At 37.8% G+C, this 14,842-nt stretch overlaps 2 protein-coding genes across 2 annotated transcripts; one reads left to right on the forward strand and one right to left on the reverse strand.

Annotated features, from left to right (window-relative positions):
• Positions 1–4,009: 4,009 nt before the first annotated feature.
• On the reverse strand, positions 4,010–8,393 carry rnasekb (ribonuclease, RNase K b). Its single transcript, XM_042430533.1, has 3 exons — positions 8,198–8,393; positions 6,691–6,773; positions 4,010–4,803 (listed from the first exon to the last, which is right to left on the reverse strand). The coding sequence occupies exons 1-3, from the start codon at positions 8,273–8,275 to the stop codon at positions 4,659–4,661; spliced, it is 306 nt and encodes a 101-aa protein (XP_042286467.1). The 5' UTR covers positions 8,276–8,393; the 3' UTR covers positions 4,010–4,658.
• Positions 8,394–8,510: 117 nt separating this feature from the next.
• LOC121909807 (chromatin complexes subunit BAP18-like) lies at positions 8,511–11,066 on the forward strand. The gene is made up of 6 exons (XM_042430532.1): positions 8,511–8,834; positions 9,545–9,639; positions 9,833–9,934; positions 10,094–10,323; positions 10,429–10,533; positions 10,843–11,066. The coding sequence occupies exons 1-6, from the start codon at positions 8,814–8,816 to the stop codon at positions 10,905–10,907; spliced, it is 618 nt and encodes a 205-aa protein (XP_042286466.1). The 5' UTR covers positions 8,511–8,813; the 3' UTR covers positions 10,908–11,066.
• Positions 11,067–14,842: the final 3,776 nt, after the last annotated feature.

Consider the following 14,842-nt stretch of genomic DNA (forward strand, 5'->3'; position numbering starts at 1 on the left):
AAGCTGGTTATTTAACAATGAAGACAACAACTCCCATGATCCCTTGCTACTTCACACCGTCATCACACTCTGTCTTTTGTTATTGTTTTGATTGAGACCCCTAGCAGTTGAAATGACATATTGTGCGTTTAATGCAGAATAGTTACATATTATAACTTTAATGTCTGGTTAGGTTTAGGGAAAGATCATGGTTTGAGTTAAAATGATCTCTTTGTTAAGGTTAGAGAAACATGATGTAGGTTAAAGTTACTACTTCCTTAAAGTTAGGAGACCCTCGTCGTCATGGCTACAATAATAACCACGGGGTTATGGTTAGTGGACGATCGTAATCACTCTTTTTAAAAAACTGTCCTGATTTCCAGTTGGAGACGGGTTGGGAAAGTCCACTGTTCGGGTGATACCATCCACCCAGCCCACCGTCTCCACATAAATATTCGTCATCTGAACTGCACCACTGCTCCGGGTCAGAATTACTACGACCACTAGATGGCAGCTGTCGCTACTAACTGTGTCGTTTTTGGGCGACTGACATTACGACCTGTTGAGTCATTTTTCTTGGGTGGACAGACTCAGAATTTAAGAGTGACTATGGTTTTCTTTCATAACTGTTGATCATGTTCTAGATATCCAACCATGTAGTAAATAAGTTAGTAGGTTGTATTGTCAGATTCTGGGTTTCTAATCAATCTGAACACCATGGTGGAGGAATCTGCTGCAAAACCAATTCAATTAAAATAACCAATTAAAAGCAATTAACACCAACCTTCTGCCATTGTTTTTCCACCAGTTGCTCCAGCGGAGGGACCTGCAGCTGAAACACATTAAGAGAAAATTAAAATTGCTTAATAAATGTAACTCAGACAAGTTTTTTTTGCACTTTTCTGTTTTTCTATACACACAGAAAAAATAGCTTTCTTTTAGACTATAGTTAATTAGTCGATTAGTCAGTCGACAAAAAATAATTGCCTACAATTTTGATAATTGATTAAATTGTTTTGATTCATTTAAAAAAAATAAATGCCAAAATTATCTGATTCCTTAACAGTAAACTGAATATCTTTGGGTTGTGGACAAAACAAGATATTTGAAGACGTATCTTGTGCTCTGGGAAATAATAATTGACATTTTCCACCATTTTCTTACATACCAAATAACTAAACAATAAATCGAGAAAAGAATCGACAGATTCACCGATAATGAAAAATAAACGTTAGTTGTAGCCTTAATCTTAACTCTATGCTGCAACTTGTGTGATGGAGCCCATATTTACTGAGTAACTCCTCTAACATGTTCACACTAATACTCGGATCAGATCTTGTTCCACAGTGTTTTATTTTTTGTTTCAGTCCAGGGTACATTCACTGTTGGCGAGTATAAAGCTCAATATGAAATTCAAGAGCAACGCCACACATCTTCTACACTAACTCATCTCTAATTTGTCATGTTAAAACAAACAAAAACACAACTCACTGCCACTGAACCAGGTTTTGAGGATTGTCCACGTGTCTCCTCAACTGTAAAAATAAGGAGACACAATGTTAAATTACAGTAAAAAATATATAATGTCAAGAGGAATATGACTTGATGATGTCTGCCTCTCCGCATAGTGAAGGGTAATCTCCACAGACAGCCATTCAAATCATACATTCCAGTGTATATATATTGTGAACCTGTTAATGGTATCTATAATGCTTGATCAAGGTCACCACTGCTTTCTGATTCATAACAGGCATCTTTCTGTTGACTGACGGGCAGAGGAAACTTGTCTATAGAGAAGCCAGAAAGCTCGTAGTGAAACTACTCATTATAGATCCTGTAAACAGCATGAAGTCTGTGTGATTTAAACAGCTGCCTGCGGAAATTTCACTTAATAAAGCAAACTACAGGAAAAAAACCCAGACATGGTGAGGCCTGTCACAGGTGTGTGTGTAACAGCATAAAGTTGAAAATGTCAAGGTTCAAGTTACTGTTCATGAACATGTATATCCATGTCAGTTGCCCTCTGGTAAATATATCGCTGCATTCATATTTCACTCATGTAGATTTGCCTTCGTGCAACAGGAAGTGAGTGACACATAGGCCGTGTTTACACCTGGTATTAATCACTAGTGGACAGCTGTGAATACAGGTGTAAACGCACCCAAGACGCATTGAGGACGGATTGAGATCCGATCACTAAGACCACATTCGGAGGTGGTCTGGGCCACATGTGGTCACGTTCTTTTAGCAGTGTAAACGCAATGCATCCTGGGCCACACTGAAGGACCACCTACTCAACTGACGTCCTCTATTTTCCGGCAGACTAGACACAAGACCCTCCGTCCAAAGCTGCTCAACCTGCCTGATAACAGGATAAACTATTTTTTCATGTGAATTAAAAACGTAATCCACCTCCCGTTTTGTCTCCTAACAGGTTTCCCTCTTCATATCCACAGTTAGAATAGAAATTAAACCATTAACTATTCGCTTGACTACGTAGCTGGATAGTTTCCTTTGTCCTGTCAAGTTGATAACGACAGTTTTTAGTTTTGCTGGTCGACATAATGAACTCAGGACAGTTTGAACCTGGACTGTGTGTGTAACAGCTGATCTACTGGATGTGTAGAAGAACACAGAACATTAATTAACATTAGATCCTGTCAGCAGAGATTTAAATAATCAATGAAGTTATGCTTCATGTGTATTTTATGCTTAAACAGTGTCTCTGAATGGAGATCGCTGCATCTCTCTCTCTCTCTCCCGACGCGGAATATTTATTTATATCCTGAATATTGATCCTGTTATCAAACGAGTTGAACTCAGCTTTGGATGAATGACGTACAAATTTGGTCTTTGAAAACGGAAATAATGTCCGTGTTTATTTGCACATAGAGCGGGGAAGTGAGATCCGCATGTTAATACCAGGTGTAAACAGGACCATAGTTCATCAAATATACACACATTCTCAAATACATCATCTCCAGCACCACGTAGTGCAAACACAGGGAATAAAAACTGAATCATTCACACAGTGTCTGATAATCCTGATGATCAGAGCCTGTCAACAGTGACTGTAATAGCGACACCACGGCTGATGCTCCTTCCGACGCGCCAAAGTTGAAAAAGGGCTCGTTTATCGCTGCTTGAAACTTTAATTTAGTGTTAATAAGCAACGTGTTGTTATAAATATTAAATACTCACTTTCTCCTTTTCTTCAACAACAGCTGGACTGTTCACCTCTTTCTTTCCTCTTTCATGGGATGTTTCCGTTAGGCTGCAGTCGGAAAGTCCCTCCTCTCGTCTTCTCTTAACCGCCTTCACTTGACCTGGATGGAAAACGTGACGAGGTCCGGGACAGATGTGGACAGATGTGTGCGGGAGAATTCAAATAGACTTGGAGAATCCGACGCTGGACGACGTCTTTATGCGAACAGCGTTCGTTTGTATGTATTAATGACTGTTTTGTCTGTTCTTGAATGTTCTATCTATACACTGGATTTCCCTGTTTATGTGTGAACTGGTATGTCAATAAAGATGTTGGAAGGGAGAAAAACGTGGTGAAACTACAATATTCTGGAGATGGACTACAAAAAGCGGATCTTTCATGCAGGCTATATGAACTTGAACACCACGATGAAAAATATTAGCTCATTACCAAGGTCGGGATTTAATTTTAATAAAAGGAATATGAGCTACCAGTCACAAGACTGAAAGGAAATGATCATAGTGAGAATGTTACTGTATGAAAATAAATGTTAAATGTATGCAAGACAGACAGAACATGATACTACTGTACATAACATCATTCTTAAGTTTAGTAAACATTAAAAACATCACCTGACTAAAAATTATATTCCTTTTCTAGAAAGACAGACTTCTGTTATGTTTAATACGCTGATTATAATCAACCATCAGTTCACCATTTTACAACATATTACATTTTAATCTTCCTGAAACAGTACTTAAATGTCTTTAACAACAGATTAAATATCAAATAAAGAAAAATCTGAAAATAAAGACAATAACCGTCTAGTATTTACACACACACACACACTTTATTGCAAAGGATTATCCACCATGACACTCTTGTCACATAAAACAACCGTCGAGTTTGATCCTCAGTAGCATTAATGACAAACAGCATGTAAACACTTTCTTCAGGAAACAGCAGGAAGCCTGATGGAAGAGACACGTCGACACCTTCAGCAGGTACAAAAGTGTTTCTTCCTTTGAAAATAAACAGATTTTAAAGCAGTGATGGAGAATAAAACAGATTCAGTTCAGACGGCGGAGGTGTAACTTCAAATATTAGAGATATGTTGATTCTTGCTTTCGCTGCATCAGCTGAAGGTTTATTTATTTCTAATTTTTCCTCATTGATTTAAATGTCATTCAGTAAATGTGTGCATGCAGGAAGTGGTCCAACGTTTGGTCGCTTTCATGAATAACCCGTTCAAAAGGAATGATGCAACAACAACAACAAACATCACGACAAACAACAAACACATCGACGGCTTAACTTTAAAATAAATAAATTCAGGTGACGCCCGACCTCCTCCCCTCACTACCAGTGTGACGCAGATCTTTATGTTGTAACGTCCTCCAGCAGCTGATGTCCGGGGCGGGGGGGTGGGGGGGGTCAGAGGTCAGAGGTCAGGCTCTGTCGTCGCTGTAGCCGTCTAAGTGACCATGTACTCCTGACGTTTGTTGAGCCTGACCTGGCAGAGCGAGACGGCGCCCACCGCCACGTAGATGGCGGCGGCGATGAAGCAGTTGATGCCGACCTGGTTGTACAGAGCGTAGATGTTCTGAGGAGGATTTTTACTGCAGGAGAGAAGAAGAACGACGACAGCGTCACATGAGATCATTTTAATAAAACAACTGTATTCTAGCTTTTATTGTAGAGTTTAAAAAAATCTACAAATATGTCAGCTGATATTTCATTTTTTAAATAAACACATAAACCAACATTTTTAATAAAGCAATGTGACCAACATACAGTCTGTACTGAGATGCCTGAAAAATAAACTAAATATTTCAGTCAATAAATTTTTATTTTTGTACACAAAAATCATAAAATCTACGGAAGAGACATGGCGAAAAAAAATAGCAAATTTATGCTCTTGGTGTACTAATTCATATATATGTATGTTAATAATGTATTATTAGTTCATAGTTGTGGACGCTTCCTGGTTGCCATGGTTACAATCTGGATCAGTAGCTGACGTCATGGGGGTTTAGCATGGATGTATAAAGAGAACTGGATACAGCGTCGGAGGCGGGGCCCCGTTCATTCCTATGAAAGTTGCTCAATGGCGCATGAAGCAAAAAAAAATAAAAAAATCAACTTCCCGGATGAAAGTACCCGGATCTTCCGCATTGTGCGGCCCATAGAGCATGCGCACTAGCGACTTTCGCTGGCCGAGTCGGCTACTTCCGGTTTAGCCCTCCGGCTAACTTGAATGGGGATAAAACGATTCAATCATGCGGCTCTTCTAGTCTTTTGAAATGTGATCGGACCGAACGGATTTAATTCTGATAGTGAGACGAGTCATTTCGCGGAGGTTGTGACGCTCAGAAAAAAAAAGTTATCCGCTAATTTACAGACGTCTCTTTCACAATGTAAGTCTCTGGGAAAAAGCTGTAATTACACGGTTCGGCCGCTTTGTCAAATTGGCTTCAAAGCCTGGCGCTCTTCCTGTATCCAGTTCTCTTTATACATCCATGGGGTTTATGGGTAATGTCTTCTTCTTCATGGCTTTGTTCAAACTTCCTGCTGACTGAATGTGTTCGGTTCCTTCTACGTCAGAGGTTTATATTAGATTTATCAAGAGGAGCTATTTGTTTCCTATCATAAAGAATAAGGCTTTAACAGTAAGAATTTAAAAAATAAACTTACACTGGAAGTATAATTTGTATCAATAACTACTAATATTATTATTAATATTATACTATCCTACTGTACAATAATATAACACTGTATTTCTATGCTGCTGTACTCTGTTGTATTCTAATTTATCATATATTTGTGTTATATGAACATATATAATCCCTGTAATATATCAATATATATATTTATACGATTTATATTATATTTCTATTTCATAACATCTTTGGTTTGTCACTCCGGTGGTATTAAAAAAAGCAAAATAATCCTCTCATATCGTGATCATTTTTATCTTCAGTTATGAACTCTGATTAAAACTTCAGGATGAATCACTTTATTCTCTGAAAAATAAATTCATAGAAATGATCAAGACAAGACGTGATTCCACTGGAATGACGCCATTTTACTGAATCTGTTTTAGGAAAAAAATTTTTTAAATGATAATAATCTTTATTTATAAAGCACTTTTTAAAATCCACGTTACAAAGTGCTGCAAAATAAAACAAACAAATCATAAAATCAGATTAAAAAAAACAGATAAATCCAATTTAGTGGATGATAAAATAAGAAAATGAAAACAGAAATAAAGTTCAATGAAAATAGAAACTCAAATAAATCAGTAGAGGCCTTCCAGTAAAAATGTCTTAAGAAGAGACTTAAAGAGATCCATGACTCAGCCAAGCTAATCTCCTCGGGCAGGATAACTGAAGAAAACACTGCGGTTATTCTGAGGTGCCAAACCGACAGCTGTGATAGGCCGATACTAACAACAGTGATCTAAACTACTTCCTGTTCGTGAACGTTTATTTTTCATGTTGACTCACTCGTTACGGATGTCCTCCTCGGTGAACGGCACGTCTTCGATCAGCACGGCCGACTTCGCGCTGAAGAAGATTCCCAACATCGCCTGCAAGAAAACAACAGCAGTGAGGGTCAACATGAGGCTCGGGGACACAGCAAGGGGTCATGGGTCTGCATCTTACCGCCCCGGAATAAACAAACTGTTGTTTTTAGAGAGATTCTGCTGATTTTTACAATGTGTTTATGATGAACTGTGAAATTACACATATGGAGTTTAGTCCAGTGGTTCCCAACCTAGGGGTCGGGGCCCCTCCAAAGGGTCAGCAGATAAATCTGAGGGGTGGTGAGATGATTAATGGGAGAATGACCCCGACTACACACTGCTTTTTGTAAGACGTCAAAAGCCAAAAAGGTTGGAAACCACTGGTTTCATCTTTAACAATGTGTTGTATTTTAAAAGCTTGTTATATTATCCATTGTGTCAAATCTTCATCTGAAAAGTAACTAAAGCTGTCAAATAAATGTAGTGGAGTAGAAAGTACAATATTTCCCTCTGAAATGTAGAAAGTAGCATCACATGGAAATACTCAAGTAAAGTACAAGTACCTCAAACTGTACAGTACTTGAGTAAATGTACGTAGTTACTTTCCACTGCTGTTACAGTGGGTGTGACGTCTGATAGTGAGTGAAACACGTTTCTCCTTCATCATATATATTTTATGGTTTGACTTTATTTCCACCTCCAACATTTGTAGGTTTTTTTTTTCTGACTGGAAACACTGACTTCCTGCTCTGACACATCACATGAGAGCAAAAATAAAGAGTCACATGATTCATTTAAATCGGGATTTTCTGCCACTGAAGTTCCTGAATTATGACACTTTGATAAAAACATATTTACTCAACATGAAGGGAAAATGTTTTCAATCAGTCAACAGACTGAACACACTTAACAATAATAATAATAATAATGATAATAACAACAGTAATCATTATTTAAATGGTGGTGAGCAGTAGCTTCATCACCTCAGCAGGTATCAGACTGTAGTCGTTTTAAAACATGTTGTCTGTTACAGTTTTTGCACTAAACTACACGAACAAAATGCGTTTAATCGTTTTTAAAGAGCCTTTAACAGTCCTCAACAGATGGAAACATTAATTTGGAAAACTAAACTTTAGCCACCTCCATAACGTTAATTACACAGGCACAGATGTTTAGTACAGGCTTATTTTAAAAATATGACTAGTTTATTATGGTTTAGATAGAGCTCAGTATTACTTAATTACATGCATTTTGGCCTAATTGGGCTCCGTCTATATAGTGAAAAATTAATATCTGTTGAAGATGGTTACGTATTTTGTTTCATCATATTGAAGTTAACTTGAACTTCAACAATATCATTAAATGATGAAACTACACCGAAAAGATTTATTTTCTATAAAAATGACACGACGAACAGATGTCCTCTGTCAATGCTGAATCATTCCAGGAATTAGTCGGCTCCCTCGCCGGGGATCCATATTTCTTACCAGCATGATGACGCCCCAGATGCTGATCACGATCCCGCACGCGGCCATCTTCGGCCCGCAGAACAGGAGCGACGGCATGTCTGTGTTCGGACTGATCGATCAATCAGAAACTGATATTTTACTTTAGATTCACGAAACTGAGAAATGTTCCATCGACAGCTCGAGCCTCTCGGTCAGCTGATCTGTAGACTGACTCGGCTGCACTCGGCTCCTCTCGGCAACTATCGTCGCCCACAGCAAAGCGACCAATCAAAATATACAACGCAACACGCCCCGCCTTTTCCTCTGAAACTGACCAATAGCGTTCAACTTTTAAACTCGCGCAACATTCCCTTTATCCCGTCTACCTTTGTTGTTCGATATTTATAATATTTTCTCCTGAATATGTGATATATAAATAATTTCAAATTAATTCACAGCGTCTAATCGGATGCGCACCTTCCAAAGCTTGTTGTGCTGTTCTAGAAATCTCGCCAGCTTATCTGATGGAAGCCCGCTAACGACAGCGAGCTAGGAGCTAACTGTAGCTAGCAGCTAGCTGTGTAACATTAGTTTCGTGTTTTTGTTTTGATTGAAGAAAAAGTTCAAAGAAAACAGCTTCAGATAATTTACCGACATGACGTCAGCTTCTGCTAAGGTAAGTCCTACCTGGTTATATTACAATGTGCATCAAACCGAACATTAACAGTTTGAGAGCTGTGAACAAGACTCCAATCAGAAATCTGCTAATTTTACACTATTGTCGATGGTGCAAATGTAGATTTAATGAAAAGCGCTTTAACTTTTTTCTGTGAAATTAACAGAATCTAGTTGTAGATTCGGCATAGAGCCAATACACCTAACATGTCATCTTTAAATAGAAAATAGCTTTTGCACAAGCCAGTTGTGATGTGAACCATCAGTGACAGTGATGGAAAGTAACTAAGTACTGTAATTAAGTACAGTTTGAGGTACTTGTACTTTACTTGAGTATTTCCATGTGATGCTACTTTCTACATTTCAGAGGGAAATATTGTACTTTCTACTCCACTACATTTATTTGACAGCTTTAGTTACTTTTCAGATGAAGATTTGACACAATGGATAATATAACAAGCTTTTAAAATACAACACATTGTTAAAGATGAAACCAGTGGTTTCCAACCTTTTTGGCTTTTGACGTCTTACAAAAAGCAGTGTGTAGTCGGGGTCACATTTCACATGTCTATGAGTTGTTAACAGCTCCACCAAATAGTGATTTTTCCCTCTAAACTTTTTTTTTTCTTTTCTTACATGCACACAGTTTGTTTAACTACCACCAGATGTTGCAATTAAACCAAAATCAACACATAATCCTCTTCTCTGCAGGTTGGGGAGATTTTCTCAGCAGCAGGAGCTGCCTTCACCAAGTTGGGAGAGCTGACCATGCAGCTGCACCCGGTGTCTGACTCCAGTCCTGCAGGGTGAGACACACACAAACACAAACACACACAAACACAAACACAAGCTTTTCTCCGACTTGTACGGATGCATCAGTCTACATTTGAAGGATCTTTTAACATCCAGCATGAACAGGAGGAATGATCTCACTGTTCATATGGACACTGATTTTGTTAATCGTACGTGTAAGTTGACTCCGTCTGTCTTCGTCCTCAGAGCCAAATGGACGGAGACGGAGATCGAGATGCTGCGTTTGGCGGTGCGACGATTTGGTGACGACCTCAACAACATCAGCACTGTGATCAAAGAGCGCACTGTGTGAGTCCGCCTGTGTTTGAACAGGATATCAAACCTCTGGTCGGATTTATAATGTCGACATGTTCTTTAACCAGAGACAGAAGATTAATGCTATTTTAAACTTTAAACACACGTCCGGATGATAAACTGCTGACTCGGAGTTGTTTTCTTCTTCTGCAGCGCTCAGATAAAGAGCACGGTGAAGAGGAAGTTGTACGAGGACAGCAGGGTCCCCATTTCCTCTGAATCCCCGAAGAAAACCGTCAAGAAAGCCGCCGTCGCCATGACGCCGACGCCAGCCCCCGCCGCCCCCGCCATGATCGCCGTGCCGAGCTCGCAGGTCGTCGTGGCGACGGGGATGCAGAGCAGCCCCTCTCTGGCCCCGCCCATCAAGAAGCAGAAGACGGCAGGTGAGAAACGACAAGAAGTGAGTCGCGTCAGACAGATTGAGACGTGACGATGATGATGATGATGATGATGATGATGATGACACGTCGTCTCTTCCTCCTCCGCAGACGTGACGCTCAGCGCTCTGAACGACTCGGACGTGAACAGCGACCTGGTCGACATCGAAGGACTCGGCGACGGCTCGTCCAACAAGAAGCTCAACTTTGACCAAGGTCGGTGTTTTTCCTTCACCGTGTCGCATCCTCAGCGTCTGATTGGCTCAAACTAGTGGTGATGTCATCAATCCTGCAGGTGTTAAACTCAGAGAACTAATTTGATGCTTTTAATTTGCAGCCTCGCTAGAAAATGATGAAGTGTTTACGGCTGCAACTAACGATTCTTTTCATTATTGACTATTTTCTTAATTAATTGATTAATTGATTTTCTGCTTTTTGCTTTTAAAATGATCTAAATGATCATCTGATTACTATCGAAACAGTTTTTAATCGATCAGTTAATCGATGGGTTTATTGTCTCCTCAGAGAGCCTCAACCTGGACTCCAGCCTCATCATGAACTCCAGTGACCTCCCCCTCCTGTCCCGCTGACCTTTGACCTTCCAGCTGACTCCCAGCAGAGAAACATCCTCACGCTGAGTCGCCTCCGTCACCGACACGTATTCTTTTATTCTTTTATCGTCTGACGTTCATCTGTCAATATTTAGGAAACGTCTGTTTTAGTTCATAAACTTCACATGTAAGAAGTCACACGATTTATTTTATTTAATGTTTTTTTTTTTTAGAAATATTGACTGATGAGCTTCAGCTGTTTTTCTTTCCTTTTACTGACACAGAATTATGTTTCATCGTTTCTGAAAACTTTTAGAAAATCAAAAGTCTGAAAAAAAAAGTGCAGAAAAGAAACGAAATCTGTCAGTTTTCTTTTCACGTCCTTCGCTCTCTGAAGAATAATGTGTGAAACCATCATCATCATCATCATCATCATCACCTGCTTGCATGTCGTCGGCATGGAAACGAGTTGATAAATCATTGATGTTCTTATTTTTGTTCCTTTAAAACCAATAAATCAATCTGCAGCTTCTGAAAAAAGAGACAAAACTTCCTGCTGTCGCTCAAAGAATCTTCAACATAACTTTATTTAAACACCAGAACTCTGAACAAACTCAAATAATCAGATTTACAAGAAGAGAAAAACTCTTCAAACCATCCAGAGGAAAAGATTTCTAACTTGTTTCTCAGGTTTTTAATTAAAAGCTTAATTTCACGTGAAAATATAAAATACTGGTAATAAACATGAGTGTCGAACATGAAGCTTCATTTATTGGTTCATCAGTTTGTCTTTAAAACGTCTGATCAACAGTTTAACATGTTTAAAATTCTCACATTTAACAAGCAGCAAATATTTCTGCTTTAAAAAAAGTGACTAAAATGATCAATAATCAAAATATTATTTATATATATTATTAATTTTCTGTCAGTCGACTAATCGCTGCAGCTGTAAAATAACACGTCACTTCCTGCCAGCGTCAGAAAAAACTTGAGAAACATGTTAATAATCATCTTTATGTTGCAGCAGATTCATATTTGAGAACAGCAGGAATCGAATGTTTCGCTCTTTGATTAATTAAATAATTAATGAAAGATAAACAAAGCAGATATATATTAACATAAAGGAACTAAACTGATGTTGACGCTGAACGAACTAATAACTCATTTGTTGGAATAATTGATCAATATATATTTCCCTCTCAGCTCAAACAGGCTGTTTAACAAACCTCATGTGCAAACTCCAACCAACATGGTGTCGGTCCGTCTCTCAATACTGTCCTCCTCCTCTGCTGCTCCAAGCTCATTGGTTCCTACTGAAGAGCCTTAAAAAAAAAAAAACTCACAAATAAACAGTTTAAAAAAAAGTCTCAAACAGGAAGTAATAGTGCGTTTGTTGGGGACTATTTTCAGTGGCGGATGAATCCACGTTTTGTTTCTTTCTAACGGACGCAGAGGAAGAAGATGTTTATCACGCTGTCGGTTCGACTCTGCACATGAAGAACATCAGCTGGTGATCAATGATGGGATCTTTTACCAATCAGTGGCTGTGATGATGTCAAAACAAACCTTTTAATTATGTTCAGTAAAACAAAAAGAGGAAGTAAACTGTATTTTGTCTTTTCTTGTTTTTGTTGGATGATTGATTGAATTAAAGGAGTTTGTCTCATTCAGTTGATTTCTGTTTAATATTTATAAACCAAGCAATTAATAGTTAATAACAATAGTCATTAGTAACATCTGAATGGTATCACATCTGTGGCTGCAACTGACGATGATTTTCATCAATAATTAATAATTTTATATTTATATTTTTATATTTATATTGTTTGTTTTGTTCGTCCAACAGTTGAAAAGCCAAAAAACCAGCCAATCTTTACATCTGACAGACTGGAGAAGCAAGTTTTTACTTTGCAGCTTTTTAAATGGTTTAAATGATCAAAATGATCAGTTAGTCAATCGATCGACTCATCGTTTGGTCAGTAAAAACAGCGAAACCAGAGGAAACAGAAGCTTCTTTAATTAAAGTCAGCGGTTCATTCAGTACGGTCATTAATATGTTGAATAACGACCAGAAATGTGTTTTAGCAGAACATTATGATGTCACAGTGAAGTTGACCTTTTGACCTTTCGGATATAAAACATCATTTCATCCTATCAAGACGTTTTTTTGTGAAACTTTGTCATAATTAGTGAATGAATTCAAAAAAACGTGTCTTGTGAGGTCACGGTGACCTTTTGACCTTTTGACCACCAAAATCTAAATCAGCTGATCCTCGAGTCCCTGAGAATGAAATAAGCTACTAAAATAAGAGCAGAGACGTTTAGAGACACAGATATGATACAGATTTTCTTTTATTGATAGTTTTCATATACAATATAATATATATTTATAGTGTGTACATGAATTGTTTCCACTAAAAACTAAAGTCATTCTGCGTCATTTTTACAGCCATCAGGAGGGAATGAACACTTGAATATAGATTTTTTTTTTTTATTTTCAGTTGCATAAAAATACATCATCTCATTTGTCTTTATGTAGAGAATTTGTCCAAAAGAAACAAAAAAAAAGAAAGAAAAAAAAAAACTATTTACAGTTTGAAAATACTTGTGTGAATGTTTCCATAGATGTGCTTTTAGTTCCCTTTTATCATCTGAATAATAAACTCTAGCAGCCCTTTTTAAAGTCGTATCGCTCCGATCGATCGACGTCGTTTTTTCAGCACTTCTGACCCGAACGAGACGCTGCTGGTGTCAGTTTGGTTTGTTTTTTTTTCTTTTTACACAAAGTCCGGTTCATAAACGACATCATGTATGTTAATAACAGAGTTTTAGTGTTAGTTTAAAGTGCTGTCAGTTTTCATCTATAACACGTCTTTAATCGATCAAACTAACGAGTTTAACAGATTCAACACTAATAAAATGTACTTATTTTAAAAAAAAAAAACTGTTTAGCAGAACAACATATTGCTAAGAAAATGTACGTTTTTTGGGGGGGTTTTTACGCCATATTCACAGGAAATAATCCTTCTACATTTCATCCAAATTGCTAGTTTTATACAGACTTCCTGTGGCTACTCAGGAAGTTTACTCAGTTGTTTTAAAGCACTTTGAAGTTTAATTATAAGGTTTAATTCTAAGAAGTTGGATAAAAACAGCACCTGGGCATGTGTTCGAAACTACAGACAGAGTGGACATTATAAATCTTTTTTATGTTTTCCTTTCATAGAATAAAATTGTTTTCTAAATTGGCATGTAATAAATTTGTGATCATAAAAAAATGGTTTATTTAACCACTACTATTACTTCAAAGCAGTGAAATCACTTCTGATCAAGAAAAAAATGAAACAAAATCATAAATGTTCTTACAAATACGACTTGAGTTCAAATAATTTTGTCCTCTCTGGGCTTCCGTACATGACTAACCGCTGCAGAGGGGGGCTACGGGTCTCAGGAAGGGTCAGTTTTGGTGTTTTTAAAATTGTTGGTGCTGAGAAACGACTGATCTTTCAGAGCGAAACGTCACTTTAATACTGAAAACTGTCGACTGGTTTCTCGCTACAAACGTTTTGTCTCGACGACGACAAACAGAAAAACACAAACAGGGTCAGAAACACGTCGCACACTCACCTCAACATCAACCAACAACCTTCTCGAGGACTGATTAAATATCACTGGCATCAGGTCGACAGAAAGCTTTTAACTTGTATTTTAAATCCAAGTATGAAGAACAAGAAAATAAAAATAAAGCAGCTTCGCCACAAATCCCCCGAAAAATACACGTCAGCAGGACCAAAATCATTAAAAACAAGATCAATAAAAACAACTGAATTCCAGAGTGACTGGAGGTTTTCTGTAATTTTGTTATGACCATAATTAAGATTTTTAAATTAGTTTCAATAGTGAGATGGAAAGACTGTTGTTAGTTTAATCCTGTAACTATTATTATTATTATTTTCATCATCTATTAGCTGATT

This window comes from Thunnus maccoyii, chromosome 13 (assembly GCF_910596095.1).
Source record: "Thunnus maccoyii chromosome 13, fThuMac1.1, whole genome shotgun sequence".
In the NCBI taxonomy this organism is placed as follows: domain Eukaryota; kingdom Metazoa; phylum Chordata; class Actinopteri; order Scombriformes; family Scombridae; genus Thunnus; species Thunnus maccoyii.

Coding starts and splice junctions, on each gene's coding strand:
- rnasekb (XM_042430533.1), bottom strand. CDS start 8,275: ATGCCGTCGCTCCTGTTCTGCGGGCCGAAGATGGCCGCGTGCGGGATC. Junction 6,774..8,197: donor TCTGGGGCGTCATCATGCTG/GTAAGAAATATG, acceptor GTTTTCTTGCAG/GCGATGTTGGGAATCTTCTT. Junction 4,804..6,690: donor GAGGAGGACATCCGTAACGA/GTGAGTCAACAT, acceptor TCTCTCCTGCAG/TAAAAATCCTCCTCAGAACA.
- LOC121909807 (XM_042430532.1), top strand. CDS start 8,814: ATGACGTCAGCTTCTGCTAAG. Junction 8,835..9,544: donor TGACGTCAGCTTCTGCTAAG/GTAAGTCCTACC, acceptor TCTTCTCTGCAG/GTTGGGGAGATTTTCTCAGC. Junction 10,534..10,842: donor GAAGCTCAACTTTGACCAAG/GTCGGTGTTTTT, acceptor TTGTCTCCTCAG/AGAGCCTCAACCTGGACTCC.